General features: G+C 42.0%; 1 protein-coding gene across 1 annotated transcript in view; it reads left to right on the top strand.

Annotated features, from left to right (window-relative positions):
• GABRB3 (gamma-aminobutyric acid type A receptor subunit beta3) overlaps positions 1–19,882 on the top strand; it is a 281,743-nt gene that overhangs the window by 225,243 nt on the left and 36,618 nt on the right. The window contains exons 5-6 of the mRNA XM_052659917.1: positions 11,692–11,774; positions 14,242–14,379. Coding sequence (XP_052515877.1) covers positions 11,692–11,774; positions 14,242–14,379 — 221 coding nt within the window. The remainder of the gene's footprint in view (positions 1–11,691; positions 11,775–14,241; positions 14,380–19,882) is intronic.

Here is a 19,882-nt window from a genome sequence, read left to right as displayed (position 1 = left end):
ATTCCTTTTCATAACAACTTTATATGTCAGTGGACTAAAGGCTCCAATCAAAAGACACAGAGTGCGTTATTGGATTTTAAAACAGGTCCCTTTGTATGCTGCCTATAAAAGACTCCCTTCAGAGCTGAAGACACACAGACGGAAGGTGAGGGGATGAAAGAAGATATTTCATTCAAATGCAAAGGCCAAGAAGATAGGGGTAGCAATACTCATATCAAACAAGATAAAAGTAGGAAATTTTATAATGATAAAGGAATCAATATAAGAAGAGACTGTTATTGTACAGTTGTTAACATATATGGATGCAATTCAGTAGCATCTAGATATATAAGGCAAATATTAATAGACATAAAGAGAGAAGTTGACAAAACACAGTAATAACACCCCGCTGATGTCAATGGACAGATCATTCAGAAAGAAATCCGTAAGCCAGCAGGGATCTTAAATGACACTATAGACTAGTAGGACTTAATGATATCTATAGGATGTTACATTCCAAAGAGCAAAATATACACTCTTTTCAAATGCATGTGGAAATTTCTCCAAGATAAATCACATACTAGGTCTCCAAAACAAATTTAAGAGGATAGAGATTATTAATATAGCAAACATTTTCTAACCATAGCCTTATGAAACTAGAAATCAATTTTAGAAAGAAAAATGGGAAAATGACAAACACATGGAGACAAAAAAATGTGCTGCTACAAAGCCAGTGCATCCACGAACAAGTCCAAGAGGAAAATAGAAAGTACTTTGAGACTAATGCAAATGGAAACATAACTTTTCAAAATCTACAGATGAAGCAAAAGCAGTTTTAACAGAAAAGTTTATAGCAACACAAGAAAAATCTCTAAAAAACTACCCTACTGCCTTTAAGAATTAGTAAAAGAAGATCAAACAAAGCTCAAACTGAGTGGAAGGAAAGAAATAAAAACAATCAAAGAGAAAATAAATAAATTAGTGATTAAAAAAATAGAAAATATCAGTGAAACCAAGAACTGTTTGAAACTATCTTTTTTAGAAATAAAGAGAAAAAACTGAAATAAAGAAATAATTGAAAGATGAGAAATATTAATAACAACCAATACCATGGAGATAAAAAATTGTAAGAATATATTAAAGAAAATTTTATGCCAACAAATTGGATAACCTAGAAGAAATAGACAAATGTCTAGAACATATAACCTGCCAAGACTGAATCAGGAAGAAACAGATAACTTGAGCAGACTGATCACTTGAAGTGAAATAGAATTATGGTAATAATTTTTAAAAGCTAGTAAACAAAAGTCCAAGACTGGACAGCATTACAGGGGAATTCTACCAAACATATAAAGAACTAATACCTGTCCTTCTCATACTCTTCATGGGGTTCTCATAGTCAGAGCAATGAGTTCTCATAGTCAGAGCTATGATGTCCATATAGTCAAAGCTTTGGTTTTTCCAGTAGTCATGCGTGGATGTGAGAGTTGGACCTTGAAGAAGAAGGCTGAGTGCCAAAGAATTGATGCTTTTGAACTGTGGTGTTGGAGAAGACTCTTGAGAGTCCCTTGGGCTATGAGGAGATCAAACCAGTCAATCCTAAAGGAAATCAGTCCTGAATATTCATTGGAAGGACTGATGCTGAAGCTGAAGCTCCAATATTTTGGCCACCTGATGCGAAGAGCTAACTCTTTGGAAAAGACCCTGATGCTGGGAAAGATTGAAGACCGGAGGAGAAGGGGACGACAGAGGATGAGATGGTTGGATGGCATCACACACTCTATGGACATGAGGTCAAGCAAGCTCCGGGAGTTGGTGATGGGCAGGGAGGCCTCGTGTGCTGCAGTCCATGGGGCTGCAAAGAGTCAGACAGGACTGAGCGAGTGAACTGACTGATGATAACAAAATAGCATTGCATTTGCATAAGAACAGACATCAGCCAATGAAATAAAGTAGAGAGCCCAGAAGTAAACTCTTGTGTATATATTGAAATGAAATAGTCTTGCATCAGGGGTGCAAGACTATTTAATGAATAAAGGAGTGTGGTTCAACAAATATTGCTGGGGAAACTTGGTATTCATATGTAAAAGAGTAAAGCTGAATGCCTACCTTATACTTTATATCATATACAGAAATAAACTTGAAATGGATCAAAGATGTAAATGTGAGAGCTAAAAGTATAAAATTCTTAGAAGACATAGATAGAGGAAAAGTTTCATGACATGGATTTGGCAATAATTTCTTGGATATGACATGAAAGCACAGGCAATAAAAGAAAAAAATTAGATAAACCGGACTACATCAAAATTAAAGACATATCTGCACCAAAGAACAGAACTGACAGAGAAAAGACAGCTTGTAGAATTAGATAAAGTATTTGCAAATCATATAGAAGGGTAGTTAATATCAAGGGAGGGGATATATGTATACCTATGGCTGATTCATGTTGAGGTTTGACAGAAAACAACAAAATTCTATGAAGCAATTATCCTTCAATAAAAAATAAATTAGTATAAAAAAGAATATATAGAGAACTATAAGTCAACAACAGAAAAGAGATCAGTTCAAAAATCGGTAGAAGACTTGAATAGACGATTTCTCCAAAGAAGATATACAAATGGCCTATTATTATTAGCCACTAAAGATGCTTAGTATTATTAGCCACTAAAGTACTGAAAATCAAAACCATGGTGTGATACCACATCTATTAGGATAGCTATAATCAAAAAGTGGGGGAAAATGTAGTGTTGACAGTTATGGAGTGATTGGAACGTTGTGTGCTGCTGTTGAAATGTAAAATAGTTCAGCCGTTGTGGAAATCAGTATGACTGCTTCTCAAAAACCTGAACACAGAATTATCATACAATCTAGCAATTCCATTTCTAGGTATTTATCAAAAGAAGCAGAAGCAGAGACTCCAACAAGTACTTGTACACTAATGTCAAGCACAGCATTTTTCACAATGGCAAAAAGAGAGAAACAACTGAAATGTGAGAAATAACTCAAATGTACACTGAAAAATGAATGTGTTTTATACATACAGTGGAATATTTTCAACCTTTAAAGAGGTTTGGAAATCTGATACATGCTACACCGTGAAAACATTATGGTAAGTGAACTAAGTAAGAATGAAGTCACCAGGTGACCAGGTCCCCAAGGGAGATTATTGGGGAGTTACTGGGAGTTATTACTGGGGACTTAATCAGGAGTTATTGTTTAGTGGGTATAGCGGGTTTGTTTCTTAGATGAAGAAGTTCTGAATATGGATAGTGCTGATGGTTGCACGGTGATATGAATATAGTTAATGCCACTGATCTGTACACTTACAAAGTGAGAAAAGGTAGATCTTATGTTAGGCATATTTTACTCTAACTAAAAAAGTATGTTTGTTTCATGTTTAATTCTGTCTTGCTTATTTGAATGCTGTTTGGTTTTAGTTTGTTTAATAAAACTCAGTTGCATACCGATTTTCTGTCTTGTGTCTCTCTGTTTTCAAAGGTGTGTCTTCTTCCTCTGCTCTTAGGAAGGTTTTACAGTTGACTCTCTCCTTCCCACTCTGACTGTGGTCCCCAGACCAGCAACAGTAGCATCATCTGGTAGATTCAGAACTACAGACCTACCCAGATCTCTTGCTCAAAATCTGCATTTTAACAAGATCCCTCAGTGATTTGTGTCATTAAATGACTTGCAACTGTGTCAGTTCCGCTGTCTCTGTGTTCAGTATAGATTTCACTTCAGCACTTGCCCGGAGATTCCTTGCATTCTTTTCTTAGTTTTACACTGTCTATCTATCTTTGCCTTCATCTTAGGATGTTCTTTCTTTATGTCTTCCTGTCTTTGTTTTAAAGAGAATTCATTCTTTTTGACAATCAGACATACATCTTCCCAAGTTTTAAACTTTCATTTTGGATGCTTAGATACTCTTCATAGAATATCTCTTTGTTTTATTCATTTCAGTCCTTAGATGGGCCAATCCATGGAGACAAAGTGATTTTTCTAGTGAGACTTAAAATATGGTGACCTTGGCCCCCTTCAGTCTCAGGCTCAGGTTGGGAGCTTTAGTCCTTAGGATATAAATCTGAAGGTCAGGTTAATGCACTCCCTTTGTTATGTCTGGTCGCCATTCTTTTCGAGTAAGTCCTCCCCTAGAAATGCTGGTTAACCCACTCTTTGAAGTCTTATGCAAGGTATGGTACTTTAAATAGTCTTGAATGACACTTCCTGCCCTGGCATGCTTGTTTTCCTGCCCTGTGGATATCTCCCTCTAGCGGCAATGGCTTTTCTTGGAGGTGATGGGTTGTGTGCATTTGACTGTGTCCCTCAACCACTTTCAACTAGAGTGTGCCCTTTAAAGCTGTGGTGGTGAGGGGAGAAGGGAGGAAGCTGGGTTGGGGGTGGAGAGGGAGGGGAGGGAGAGAAGAGAAGCAGAAGGAGAGGGAAGAGGGGAGAGGAGCTGGGAGGCTGCCTTAGCAGGCAGGGCCAGTCTGTCATCCTATCTGACTCATGTTTCTTACCCTTTCCAGTGGAACTTATCGTGGTGATGAAGATGTTCTAGAATCTGTACCATCCCATACAGTAGTCACCAGCCATATGTGACGAGGGCTTCCCAGGTGGCACTAGTGGTAAAGAACCTGCAGGAGACTCAAGGGATATGGGTTTGATCCTGGGTTGGGAAGATCCACTGGAGAAGGAAATGGCAACCTACTCCAGTATTCTTGCCTGGAGAACCCCATGGGCAGAGGAGTTTGGCAGGCTACAGCCCATAGGGTCGCGAAGAGTCAGACATAACCAAAGCAATTTAGCATAAACACATAGGTGACTACTGAACACTTGGAAGCTTGCCAGTGCTTCAGAGGAACTGAATTTTTAATTTGATTTCATTTTACTTAATTTAAAATTTAATTATAAATAGGCAAAGGGGCTTCCCCAGTGGCAAAGTGGTAAAGAATCTGCCTGCCAATGCAGGAGAGGCAAGAGATGCGGGTTTGATCGCTGGGTCAGGAAGATATCCTCGATAGGGAAATGGCAACCCACTCCAGTATTTTTGCCTGGGAAATTCTATGGACAGAGGAGCCTCGTAGGCTACATACAGTCCACTGGATCACAAAAAGTCAGACATGTCTGAGCATGCACGCACACATATGTGGCTAGTGGCTATCTTTCTAGATATAAATGCCACATACACCACCCAGGTGCAATCATTAGATTCAGATGGTTCAGTTCAGTTCAGTTCAGTTCAGTCACTCAGTCATGTCCAACTCTTTGCGACCCCATGGACTCCAGCATGCCAGGCCTCCCTGCCCATCACCAACTCCTGGAGCCTACCCAAACTCATGTCCATTGAGTCAGTGATGCCATCCAACCATCTCATCCTCTGTCGTCCCCTCCTCCTCCTGCCTTCAGTCTTTCCCAGCATCAGGGTCTTTTCAGATGAGTCAGTTCTTTGCATCAGGTGGCCAAAGTATGGAGTTTCAGCTTCAACATCAGTCCTTCCAGTGAGCACCCAGGACTGATCTCCTTTAGGATGGACTGGTTAGATCTCCTTACAGTCCAAGGAACTCTCAAGAGTCTTCTCCAACACCACAGTTAAAAAGCATCAATTCTTTGGTGCTCAGCTTTCTTTATAGTTCAACTCTCACACCTATACATGACCACTGGAAAAACCATAGCATTGACTAGATGGACCTTTGTTGGCAAAGTAATGTCTCTGCTTTTTAATATGCTGTCTAGGTTGGTCATAACTTTCCTTCCAAGGAGTAAGTGTCTTTTAATTTCACGGCTGCAATCACCATCTGCAGTGATTTTGGAGCCCCAAAAAATAAAGTCTGACACTGTTTCCACTGTTTCCCCATCTATTTGCCATGAAGTGATGGGACTGGATGCCAAAAATGATCTTCGTTTTCTGAATGTTGAGCTTTAAGCCAACTTTTTCGCTCTCCTCTTTCACTTTCATCAAGATGGTTTTGGAGACTCAAAGTCTCAAAGTACTTTTTTGATTCTCTCAAAATAGTTTCTCCCTTCCTGTTAGAGAGTTGAACCTTCAGTGTTTTCCTTGAGACTACCTCAGTCATCTATCCTGACATTTCCATTCCTGGCAGGTGCTTGAGGCTCTGACACACACTTTTCTTTTGGTTTTGACTTATAGTATTATTGCCAGTTTTGGCCTTTGAGTTGCTTTATCACCATATTGCTTGAAAATCAGAAGACTGTCCGTGTCATTTGCCTGATAACAATGACTCACTTTACCAGAATTGATGTTCATCCAACAATAGTGGATTTATGCTGAAATCCAGAAGTAAATGGTCTTGTTATAGGAAAATGCTATCTACTAAGGGCTTTATAGTTTTATGGCACCCCTGAGAAATATCAGGTTATGAGGCCTATTTCTTTATAAGATAATTTATGCTTTGCCAATTGTGTAGTTACTTGTGTTGTATCTGTTATCTATGATGGCCACAGTGTTGCTGCATAACAAACAGCTAGAAAGCCTATTTTATAATGATAATAAGTGCACATTGCTTGTGTGTCTGGGTGATTAACCAGCTTCTCTGTGGATTCTGGCTGGTTTCCCCACAGACCCAGGGATGGATGGTCTCTGCTCCCTATGTCAATAGCTCTCCTAGAACCAGCAGACTGATTTGAGCGTGGCTTTTTCACAGCAGAGGCAGAAGCTCAAATGTCTCTTGGAGGCTCAGCTTGGGACTGTCAGTCCACACAGTCTGTCAAACAGAGCAGGGCACAAAATTGGCCCATATTGTTTGAAAATCATAGCGACATTGCCGAACTTCTCAGAGATTTGAGCATCCCCAGTGCAAGTGTTCTTGCTTGGAGAATGAGAATCCCAGGGATGGCGGAGCCTGGTGGGCTGCCATCTATGGAGTCGCACAGAGTCGGACATGACTGAAGTGACTTAGCAGCAGCAGCAGTGCAAGCCAGAAGTCACACAGGAGGTACTGCTAACTTGCTCCTGGTCCTGTTTAATAAGATTTTAATTCAAAGGCCATGACCTCAACAATGGCAGCATTTTGCTGTGATCCTCATGAGCATGGAAGCTGAAAAACTCACAAGCATGAAAATCAGCCTGCTGAGGATTTCTTCTGTAATCGAAGGATTCACAGACACCACCAGGCTATCAGCACATGGAGTATCACCCAACGATCTTGACCAGTGAGCCCAGGGAGCCTCTCAGAGTATCAGTAAAAGTGTAAGGCCAGAGCTCCTACTGGGAATGCTTGCAAGAGGGTGAGTGTCCCCTCTGGCTCTGAGGTTTAGGGGACTGAAACCAGGAAGGGCGAAGCCACCTTTTTCTTTTCATATTTTCCTTGAGTTCTGCTCTGCCTGTTATTCCTGGTTCCCATATTTTCAAAGTCATTTTTGCTCAGTGAACATCTATGGGACACCTGCTGTTTGCCTGTGGCTGATGTTCTAAATACTGATGGCTCCAGGGGACGAAGCTCTTCTCCAGGTCCATCTAAGGATGAGCAAGGGACCTGCAAGTCAACAAATGGAAGGACACTCTAAGTATAAACAGTCCCGAATGTAATGACAACACTAAAATGGGTGGTAAGAGGAGAGACAGCAGAACTGAAATACTTTGGTTCTGCAAGTCCTCTGAGAAAGCTTGTCAAGGACATTTAACCTCTGTTCTATCGGTGTTAACCATGAATGTAAAATATCGTGCAAGTGGGGAGGAGAGTGTGTATATTGCCTTGTGATTCACTGTAGGTGTGGGTCCCAGAGTCCCCCTTTCCCAGCAAGGACAGGGAACACTGTTGTACTTTGGCCAAAGAGCTGGCATTTCAATTAAGTGCTGGTGGCAATAGGAGATGTGTACTTGACCAGCCAAGAGCAGTGTTTACACCACAGCCTCTCCAGTGGTCTGTGGAGAAATCTGTGTTTGTGCAGGTTGACAAACTCTTCATGACATGAAGAGTTTGCATCTGCCCTTATGCTTTTTAATTGTTGGGATTTTAACGATGGAAGTGCTGACACCAAAGTACATCTCATAGGCTTGATATAATTGATAAAGTAAGAACATTTTGACCGGCTAAAAGCCGTTCTTCCCAGAAGTAGTTTCTAGACAGTGTCCAAAGATGGCAGGTGTTCCATTATAGATTTTAAACTTGCTGAGATGATGCTTTCCTTACAAAGTACACAATTATTCCTTGATTTTTCATATGTTTGACTGCTAAACATATCTTTAGGGATATATCAGTTACACAGGACTACCTACTAAACTGTACCATATTCCACAATGGGCAAAATACCACTGCTGTTAGTGCAGGTGTAGCATTAAAATATTTATTTTCTCCCTTTACATATTATATTTCCAACTTGTCACATATATGATATATATTCATGGATACAATTTCTGTGTGTGTATATTTCGGTGATCATATATATCATAAATATATACATATGACATATTTCTATACCATACTTGCCCTTCTTTGAAAAAAAGAAGTAGGCTTTTAAAAGTTGAATATATTTTGTAATTTAAGGCAGGTGAGGTATCAAGAATATAGACGAGTGAATGCAGGTTTCAGGCTGGCTGGATCTCAGTGCCACACATGCCTTCAGGAGCATTGTATGTGACCAGCATCCTTACTATTCCAAGCCTTGGTTTGCTCATCTTCAAAATGGGAAGAAGAAGAATACCTCTACAGTGTGGTCGTTGTGAGATGGAGAGTCCTGAGTACTCAAGTGCTGAGCCCGGACCTGGGCACAAAGCAAACTCTCAGCCAGCCGTATGTAAAGTGCACATGTGACTGCATGCTATGACTGAAAAAAAAAAAAGGATCTACTGGAGAGAAATCTTCACCCAATATTTCTTATTGACTTCACCACTATTTCTTAGAAATAGGAGTGGAATTCTCAGCTTTCAGATGGAAGTGGAACTGGTTAAAGTCACTTTTCAGGACAAATAAAAGTGATTAGAAAAAATATGAAATGTATGTGCCTGTGTGCACGTGCACACATGCTTGCATGTCAGGGATTATGCAACTAGAACTTGAATGCTACTGGGGCTTCCCTGCCTTTGGTCCACCTTCATTAACTAGACTTGAGTTCTCAGTTCTGTAGACTATGACATCCCCTCCTATGGCTTCTGCAAAGTCCCTGGGGTACAAAATTTGGTCATTTCACTCCAAAAGTCCAATCTCCAAACCTGTTCTGAGTTTAGTCAATGTGGTTGATGGTGCGGAGGCTCTGGCCTGCTCTGCCCTTCTTGATCCCTCTTCTCCCCTGTTTCTTTTTTTCTTGCCTTTCTGTCTCAATGGCATAAAGACCTCTTTCTTCCACTGTGTCGTGAATAGGCTCTCATGACTTAACTTTCCACCACAAGAGGGTTTTCTGTGTATTTCTTCCAGAGGAAGAAGAGTAGCGCATAGATGTTTATACCTTATTCCCCAAGTCCGTAGGAACAGGACTCCATATGATAGTCAGTATGACACCAGAGGAAGACAGGACAGCAGCTGTGCTGAGGATACTCACCAATTCTACTAGCTTCATGATTCCCATTTCCAGTGATTCCTGTGAAATACTCTACGAAAGTCACAATACATGTGAGCCCCTACACAGTTTGGATGTGTGTGTGTGCTTGTGTGTGTGTATGTGTTTTAATGATGATAACTGGGAACAAAAAAGGAAAAGAAACAAAAATGGTAATCTCGGTTATTGACTCATGAAGTGAATAGGTACTAAAACATGTAGGAAAGTTTTAAAATTTGAGCATTTCCAATAGAGATCTTTTTCTCCTCTTTATAAAAATTTGTAATTTTAACAGAACTCTATTCTTATTTTGCCTTATAGGCATCTTGCATGGATGTCGGGTTGACAGCCTGCCATGAAACATGTCAGAATTTCAAAGTGTGAGGCTTGTTCTTCAGTTGGCTAGGAAGTCAGATGCTACAGAAAAATATACCAAAGAGCTATTTGTTGACTTTGGATAGAATGTAATCCACTCTTTGGAATGATGATTGGAAGTGTTATGACATTTGGAAAGGACATACTTTCACCATCGGTGTGGATCTTACAGCATATGTCTGCACGGCACTTGCATGCTATTTGTAGAGCAAAAAATAGCATTGACCCATCATTGCCAAATAGATTGGTATTTTCCCTCACTGTACTGCTCAGCCATTGGAAATTAGAATTTTCCTCAACCTGCTGCTTAACCCAGTGCTAATAGAAGGACATGCTTTACTCTGTTCCTTTAGCACCTGCATTTAGGTTCAGTGAGACAACCCTAATATAATTGGCACATGCCTGGTGTCTGACAGGTGTTTTGCAACAGAACTTGCTCATGTTGCCTAAGTGGTAGAAGGTTTATTGTGAATGATGTTCACATGGAAGTCTGTCAAGAGAAAGCTCAATACTAGGCTTTGAGAAAGGTGCACCTTAAAATGTCTGGAAGTTCAGTGTAACTCCAGGGATCTCAGGAGAAGACTTTCTCACTTCTTCCTGCTTAAGATTCACCATTGAATGAGCACAGCCCAGGCTTCCATTTACACAGCTTCCCCATCAGCTCTGAACTACTGTTCCCTGAGATGTGTTGTGCATGTCCCGCAACGCTGTATGCTGTGGCCCAGCCTCAGTGCTGCTGTCTGCTTATCATTGACTCTCTGCACTGTCTCCACCTCTCTTATGCTTTCTATGCCTGACTCTCCAGTTCAAAAATGGCATCACGAACCTCTAATTCATGAACTTGCAAATTCAGCTCTATTCTCATCTTTAATTCATCTCCATGAAAGGGAATTCCTTTAGCTCTGTTTTGCCTTTTGCCAAGCAGCATCCTAGACTCTTGGTCAACTCATTATTGGCTGTCCTTGAATCAGGGACCCAGCCCAGTATGGTAAGCTGGGACAGTGGTGCAGAAGGGCTGGGAATTCTAGAAAGAGAATAAAACATGGTAGCCTAATCATTGCATTTTCAACAGAGGCTTTGAGTAGGTTGGTTTCTCTAAAATGAGGCTTTTGGCAGAGTAGGAAATGAACTTAATGTTTCTGATCTTCATGTACAGTGGATTTACCCATTACCCAGTAGAAGCTTAACTAACCTTAGGTCACAATATAAATCCTTTCTATGGTTGCAGCTGACCTCAAGGGATACTAACCCACTCAATTTTGATTCATAATCAATAATGTGGAAGCCAAATATTCTCTTTGAAAAGATAGATGATCTTGTGGTAAAAAGGCCTGGAGTATTATTAGCCCAACAGACAACGGTAATAAAATAGAACCAAGTAGTTTGGCTCAGAGTTACAACGTGTAGTTTGGCTCAGAGTTCCACCGTGTAGCCTGTGGACTGGGAGCTACATGAATATTTCACACTGAAAGCCAAAGAATTCAGTTTTAATCTAAATCAAGGGTGTTACCATCAGGTATATTTTCTCTGTGCAATAAAAGTTAGCGTGTCACTAGACAAGGAGACAGAATAAAAATTCAAGGTAAGTGCTTCCTAAGAAGCCCCTTTCTCTGCCCCTGATTATCCAAAGTTAACAAGATAAAATTTTATAATTATATATATGTTGCTTTTTTGGATAAAGCTGGCCTGCAGTATAATGAAAAGCTATTCGTTTAGTGTATATCATGAAATATGTTTAATCAGGTATGCTGTGAGGAAAGGGGTCCTACCTCCTGGTTACTCAGTGTTTATCTAGAAGCAGTTTTCTGCTGTATTTCTCTTCCCATCTGCCCTTACTCTGTGTTTCAGAATCACGACGACCGCAGCATGCATGATGGACCTGAGAAGATACCCCTTGGATGAGCAGAACTGCACCCTGGAGATTGAAAGCTGTGTGTATCTGTATTGCTTTTTCATGCACTTTGTGTTTTAGGCCTTCTTATCTTTAATTGGCAAGGCATATATAATTTTTTATAACATAATTTTTAACTGTTTTAAAGATTAGAGGTTTAATCCTTCACTCTGCAAATTTTACTTTCATGATAGAGGGCAAGAGAGAGAGACAGAGACAGAGAGAGGCTCAGTATAAAGAGTTCTCCACTCTAATTTGACTAAGAGTCTGTCGTGCTGAAATAAAATAAGACAAATGCTCTCCATCTCGGTCTCTTCAGTGAGAAGAAAATGAACTCTGAGAGGCGGTGTCTCACAGTGTGCTTCATCCTGCCCAAGTTGCTGTACTCCTGGGACCCTCTGCAGTTGGAGTAAACCTCATTTCGCATTAGGAGCTCAGCTTTACAAGCCAGCTCTTTCTACATCTTGGCAATTTTCTTCCATTTGAAGAGTATTCAGATGCCTTCTTGATAATTCAGTGTTGAGTAGCGCTTCTCTTGTGAGGGGCAAGAGCTGCATCCACATAGTCTAAGAGGCAGGTGTCCTGCTCCCTGACCTGATCCCTGGCATATCCAGATGTGGCTGCTGCCACTGTGTCTTCTCCTGGCCCACTGTAGATCAGTTTATCAGCCTCAGGTGGATTTAGGTTGTCAGCGTTTGTATTGAATTTGGGGGAATGGCAAATGACTAACTTTGCCATGCATTTATTGCATGTATGGTGAGAAGTGCTGGGAGCTGCCCTGGTGGCAGGCTGGTATTTAGACCCCTCAGTAAGCCCTTTGCTTCCACACAACATGACGACCATGATTTCTGAGAGCTGTGCTTTTGGAAGGTGAAGGATGGATGCATAGGATATTTAGCATGCAGACTTCAGGGAAAGATGATGTTGAAGGGCTGATAGTTGAAGGGCCACTTTAGGAAGTTAAGTAGCTTCTGTGTGGTCAGAGGACACAACTCCAAGGAGTTGAAAGTTTCAGGAAGGCAAATTTGGATGTAAGTGAGAGAGCAGCTCTTGTTTCAACTGAGAACCATAATGAGTGGCCTTGGAGACTGTAGATTCTGTTATGACAATCTTTAATTGAAGTGGAGGATGGGCAGGAAGGTCCTTTTTAAAGCAATTGAACAGAAGAGGGATTCTCCCCGTTTTCTGGTGACCTGACTACACATGTGTTATTAAAGTCAAGATGCAAATATATGGAAGAGTGGGCCACTTGAAGATTTGGATGTACCCTCAGAGGGCGTGTAAGCTCTGCACACAGCATGCTGGTCTGAACCACAGCCGGAAGGCTAGAGAGGCTGGACTGTGTGTGCAGGGGAGGGGGCATGCACTTATAAGACACAGCGGGGTCAGCTTTGTGGATTCTTGGGGTCCTTGTAAGGACTTTGGACTTGTTTTGCTGATTGCATTGGGAAACATTTGAGGGCTTTAAGCAGAAAAGTGACTTGGTGAGATCTATGCTTTATTAGTGATCGCCATGGCCACTGGGTGAGAATGGAGTGCCATGCAGTCGGAGGGGAGCGTGGGGACAGAAGGTATGCCCACCATAATCCTGGAGGGAAGACAGTAGATGGACCAGGGAGCTGGCAGGGACTGTGGGAGCAGTCATCCCCACAGCTTTGGTCTGTTTGTATAATGTTAGATATTTAGAGTCGGCCTCATATTATATGTTCAAATAAAAAAGTTATTATACTCATAGGCTATTTTTCTACAGGTGTGATTTTTAGTTGACTTTACCACTAACGTTGACCCGATTCTTCAGAAGACTCCTGAGTGCTACAAATAACATCAGACACTGTTTTCCTATTCAGTCATTCTCAAGAAGCGTTGATTGATTACCGAGTGAGCGTGAGACCATGCCAAGAGCTGGTTTTGAAGCTATAATCTGGCTCATAACCATTCCTCTTTCTGCTGAGAGCACTGCTCAAATCTCTAAGGGCCAAGAGAGTCTCCACAAAAGGCATTTCTAAGGCTGGCCAAACTCATGGCCAGGAACACCTCACGACACCATCCAAAATTGCCCGGCAGTTATGAAACATTGATTGGGCAAGTTCACCCTCGGTGTTCTAACTTTTTCATAGTTGTTGAGAGAGCTGCCTTTCCAGAATACTTCAGAGTTTTTACTTTTTCTTTCAACCATCTTATTCAGTGCTGTGAATATGTTTTTACTTCACATTTCTGTGCAAAGTCCAGGTCAGCCCCACAATTAGGCTTTCCAGGCAGAACTTTGGTCAGAGCGCTCAGCCTCTCCAGTCTCTCTGCTTTTCAACACCAGCCTGGTCCAAATCAGACAGCAAAGGTAACACAAGAATATCCAAAAGTTAGTTCTCCTAATGATTATGCATAGACAAGCACATCAACAAATTTCCTTCACACATGGGCAGGCTGTTACTTCCATTTTACTAGTGACAGTTTCTTTAGACAAGATGATGCTTCATTTCTGCTCTGTCCCTGCTTCTGTCTCCTGGCAGATGGCTACACCACAGATGACATCGAGTTTTACTGGCGCGGGGGTGATAAGGCTGTGACCGGCGTGGAGAGGATTGAGCTCCCACAGTTCTCCATTGTGGAGCATCGTCTGGTCTCCAGGAATGTCGTCTTTGCCACAGGTGAGTCTTGTGTCCCCTCGTGCTCTCTGGAGGGATAGTGGCTGCCTGGGCCACATTGCTGTCATTGTGAAATACTCTACTGCTGATTCACAGTGCTTGGTCCTCCAAAAAAGGACCATCATCAGTCACATGTCATCATCTTCTGTACCCCTTTCACTGTATCTAGAGGGAATGGATAAGCTCTGATGGGTAGGAAGGAGCAGCTGACCAGGAGATGCTCTCTGTGCTTGTTGAGAAGGTGAAAGGCTGAGGTTGAATTTAACCAACCATTGTTTGATAACATAAGCAGCTTTCTCTCTGGGCAGACAAGAGGCCACTGATAGCCTTGGAGGCAGGAAGGAAGGGGAGGGAGGAAGACCTGAGGAGGCAAGTGCTGTGCTCGCCAAAGTAAGAGACCTTCTCCCCTCTTCTGGGCTGGCAGTCAGCCCCGCTTCCAGGAACATGAGCCCTTGCCTTTAGTGATGCTTCTTGAGACACAATCATCTGCTCCTGCTGTCATCTGGGAAGCCGTCCCACCCTGGGTTTCATTGTCATCTTTGTTTCAGCTGTCTGAAGACTGAGAAGTCTGTGCTTGCTGAGGTTTTTTTAAAATTTCCATTCGTATCTTATAGTGGGTGGTGCTTTCTCAGTGTTCTTGCTAAAGGCTGGGTTGTAGCTGAGAAGATAAACGGAAGTACTCTGTAAACTAAAGGCCACAAACTCTGGGTGGAGGATTCTCAGTGAGGGCAGAGCTGGGACCTCCCATCTTAGCTTTTTCCTGACCATGCAGCTTAAACCACACCAGGTGGAAAGTGGTTAGCCCTGGTCCTGTACTGGCATTCATGTATCCCATGGCCTGCACTCTGCCTGTGGCCTCTAGCCTGAGTGCCCGGGACTCACAGCAGCCTGTCTCCCTTAACCTGGCCACCTTCTACTCACTCTTCGGCTTAATCAAGATGCTCTCCCTCTGTGAAGGCTTTGGCCTCTGCTCTGCCCACACACTGCCTCCCAGATGGGCTTAGGTGCTCTATACCCTGGCAGTGCTGCGCTAACCCTGTAGGAGGGGCCTGGCCTGGGCACAGCTGACTGCACTCCTTGCCCCCTCCTCGTGGGATGCCACAGACATGCAGCCAGTCCTCATGGGGCCAGCTTCCCTCCTCTCTACCTAGCCTCACAGACCAAGGAGTGTGCAAGTAGACAGATGCCTGAATGTTTAAGATCTGTCTTCATGCACTGCTACCTTCTCCTGTTTCTCAAGGCATCCTGCAAACATGCTTGCAGTCTCTAGAGAAGACACATGGAGGTCCTCACCTTGGATGGGTGGGAAGGCCAAAAGGCATGTGGGCTTATCATGGAGTAGTTTCCACAACCAAGAAAATGGCCCTATGATGTGTTGCAGAAAATGATTTATTGCTTTTAAAACTGGGTTTCAAACTGTTCCATGCTCCAAGTGATGTGAGCAGCAGTCTGCTCAGAACCCAGGGGTAGTCTTGTCTCAGTGTAGGAGTCCTGCCCATGCCTGCCTTTGTCAGAAGGTTGCATATGGGGCTGTTCAGGCACTGCCAAGAGGCCCTTTTATTGCATTTCCATGCAACCTCCTTAAAAGCCTGATGAGGCATCTGTGTAGGGTGGGTGCTTCCACGTGGAAGTGCAACCATGTAGAATGGCCTTCCTGAATCCTTTTGCTTGAAAGCACTTGGGGACACATTTTTCTAGGTGCAATCTGTCTTTCTTTTAAGTAGGTATATGGTGGAAAGTATCCTAAACATATCTGGAGATGATGCCCACTGCAGAAATGGGGGCACACACTTAAACTCGTGATGCTGAGAGTGAGCCTGCCCTCAGAACGTGGTGTTTAGCCCTCTTTTCTGTTCTTGATGACTTTCTGCATTCGCAGGGTGTCGCTGGGGGCTCACCATCAGTTAATCAGTATCAGTTCTCTCATCCTTCAAAATGCCTGCATTTTAAAACTATTCTAATTTGCTTACTTATGTAGAAACATCATAGGCCACATTGTTACAAAACTATTTCAAAATTAAATATTACACCAATTATTTCCTTTCCATAAGTCTTCTGAATTAATGAGATTTCGATTAGTCAACTGGATTGAAGGACTCTCAAGCCTGAAAGAGAATTCTCAGAAAACGGATTAGGAAAGACCCAATGCTCTGGCTTCCCTTGTGGCTCAGATGGTAGAGAATCCACCTGCATTGCAGGAGACTCAGGTTTAATCCTTAGGTCAGGAAGATCCTCTGGAAAAAGGAATGGCAACCCACTCCTGGAGAATCCCATGGACAGAGGAGCGTGGCAGGCTACAGTCCATGGGGTCGCAGACAGTTGGATGCAATAACACTTCCACTTTCACTTTCAATGCCCTGGAGTTTTCTAGAGATGCCCCTTCTCAGGGTCTTGAGGGCAAAATTCCAAGCCTCACCCACCTCTCCCTCCTCCTGTCTCTTTCAGGACCTTGTAGACAGCTCATTGCCATGGTTTCCCAAGGGGTACAGTCCTAATCCATCTCCTGAGTAACATGGGTTGCAGGCTGCAGGGCAGGAAAGACATGAATATTCACTGCAGAGAGTCATGAATAGTCACTCAACAGCTGGCATAGACAAAGCATGGGGCTGAACCCTGGGTCAGAGAGGGAACAGGGCATGACTGGTCCAGTGGGACTGCTTACAGCCAGCAAGCATTTAGCAGCGTGCCCTGGATGACATCAGGTAGCCTCTTACCTAGAGGGGCGTTTAGCGGGAATTAAGCCACAGTAAGAGAGCTCCTGTTCAAGAGACAGTATGTAAAAGGTTTGAAAACTCAGACCCTGGAACCAGAATTGCCAGAGCTTAAGTACAGACTCTGGAACTTTCTAGCAAGGTAGCCTGCAGCAGGTGATCTCTGAAGAAAAAATGAAGAGATATCGATGATATATATTTGGTAGAATTCTAGAGAATTACATGAGTTCGTATAAATAAAAAGCCTAGAATAGTGTCTGATCCATGGTGAACACTGATTGTTCTGTGCTGTGCTTAGTTGCTCAGTCGTGTCCGACTCTTTGCAACCCCACGGACTGCAGCCCTCTAGCCTCCTCTGTCCATGGGGAGTCTCCAGGTAAGAATACTGGAGTGGTTTGCCGTGCCTTCCTCCAGGGGATCTTCCCAACCCAGGGATCAAACCCAGGTCTCCTGTATTGCAGGTAGATTTTTTTACTGACTGATCCACCAGGGAATCCCTGGTTAGCTTTCATCAATTAAATTGTGTGGGTCCAGAAAATAGATACTCTAATGGTTGCCCAGAGCTTTAAATATTAGAAAATGTATGACATTGTTCTCCTGAATTATTGAAAATTATGTAACTGACTCCTAATTGTTATCTGAGGGTTTCTTGAGAATAGCACTTGTTTGGGGTTCATACCTGTACCCCTAATACATATTCCAGCATCTAGCCCACTCAATAGTTTGAAAACTGAATGGTTATAGAATTATGAGAGGACATTTCATGGTCATTACTAACTATGTAGTCATCCCTAATTAAATGAATCATTTCTGCAAAAGAGATACTATATAAATTAATAGCATTATATATTCAAATATTTAATGTATTAAAATATAATTTTAGAAAGAAAAATCCCCATAAAACCTCATTGTACTTGGGGAGGAAATTAAGTATATCTCTGTCCAGAAGGAAGGAGCCTTGTTCCATGAGTGCATTTTTAAAGACAACAAAGAAATAACTGAGTTAGTTCATTTCAACAAATAATTATTCAGTTTCTACCATGATTCAGCATACAGGCTTTGGAAAAATAATATTTTGATCCTCTTATAACTCAAAGAAAATGAAGTAAGACTTTATTACTCATTCTGACGTCTATCTGAGTCTTCAAAGATCTTAATGATCTGGATAAACACGATGGTGTGGGCACTCACCTAGAGCCAGACATTCTTAAGTGTGAAGTCAAGTGGGCCTTAGGAAGCATCACTATGAACAAAGCTACTGAAGGTGATGGAATTCCAGCTGAGCTATTTCAAATCCTAAAAGATGATGCTGTTAAAGTGTGGAACTCAACTTGCCAGCAAATTTGGAAAACTCAACAGTGGCCACAAGATGGAAAAGGTCAGTTTGCATTCCAATCCCAAAGAAGAACAATGTCAAAGAATGTTCAAACCACCACACAATTGCACTCATCTCACATGCTAGCAAAGTAATGCTTAAAATCCTTCAAGCTAGGCTTAAACAGTATGTGAATGTTGATTTCCAGATGTTCAATTGGATTTAGAAAAAGCAGAGATCAAATTGCCAACATACATTGGATCATAGAAAAAGCTAAAGAATTCTAGAAAAACATCTACTTCTGCTCCATTGACTATGCTAAAGCCTTTGACTGTGTGGATCACAACAAACTGTGGAAGATTCTTAAATAAATAGAAATACTAGATCACCTTACCTGCCTCCTGTGAAACTGTTTGCAGGTCAAGAAGCAATAGTTAGAACTGGACATGGAACAACAGACTGGTTCCAAATTGGGAAAGAATACTTCAAGTCACCCTCTATATTGTCAACTTGCTTATTTAACTTCATGTGAAATACAGGGCTGGATGAAGCATAAGCTGGAATCAAGGAGTACTGGGAGAAATATCAATAACCTCAGATTAACACTACCCTTATAGCAGAAAGTGAAGAGGAATTAAAGAGCTTCTTGATGAGGGTGAAAGAAGAGAATGAAAAAGCTGGCTTGAAACTCAACATTCAAAAAAGTAAGATCATGGCATCCAGTCCCATTACTTCATGGCAAATAGATGGGGAAAAATGGAAACAGTGACAGACTTTATTTTCTTGGGCTCGAAAATCACTTTGGATGGTGAATGCCGCCATGAAATTACAAAACACTTGCTCCATGGAATAAAAGCAATGACCAACCTAGACAGCGTATTAAAAAGCAGAGACATTACCTTGCTGACAAAGTCTACCTAATCAAAACTATGGTTTTTCAGTAGTCATGTATGGATGTGAGAGTTGGACTATAAAGAAAGCTGAGTGCCAAAGAATTGATGCTTTTGAACTGTGGTGCTGGAGGAGATTCTTGAGAGTCCCTTGGACTGCAAGGATATCAAACCAGTCAATTTTAAAGGAAAACAGTCCTGAATATTCATGGGAAGGACTGATGTTAAAGTTGAAGCTCCAATCCTTTGGCCACCTGATACGAAGAAGTGACTCATTTGAAAAGACCCTGATGCTGGGAAAGATTGAAGGCAGGAGGAGAAGGGGATGACAGAGGATGAGGTGGTTGGATGGCATCAGCGACTCAATGGGCATGAGTTTGGGCAAGCTCTGGGAGATAGTGAAGGACAGGGAAGCCTGGCGTGCTGCAGTCGATGCAGGTGCAAAGAGTCGGACAGAACTGAGTGACTAAATCACAACAACTGACTTCTAACCATAACAGTGGCATGTCCCAGGGAGACTGGTACATGATAATTACATTAGCCCAAATTAAAGCATAGGAAAACTGATGCTCAAGAATGTTAATGATTTT

This window comes from Budorcas taxicolor, chromosome 21 (assembly GCF_023091745.1).
Source record: "Budorcas taxicolor isolate Tak-1 chromosome 21, Takin1.1, whole genome shotgun sequence".
NCBI classification, from domain to species: domain Eukaryota; kingdom Metazoa; phylum Chordata; class Mammalia; order Artiodactyla; family Bovidae; genus Budorcas; species Budorcas taxicolor.
The sequence above is the reverse complement of the archived record's forward strand: the minus strand, read 5'-3'. Positions and strand labels throughout refer to the sequence as shown.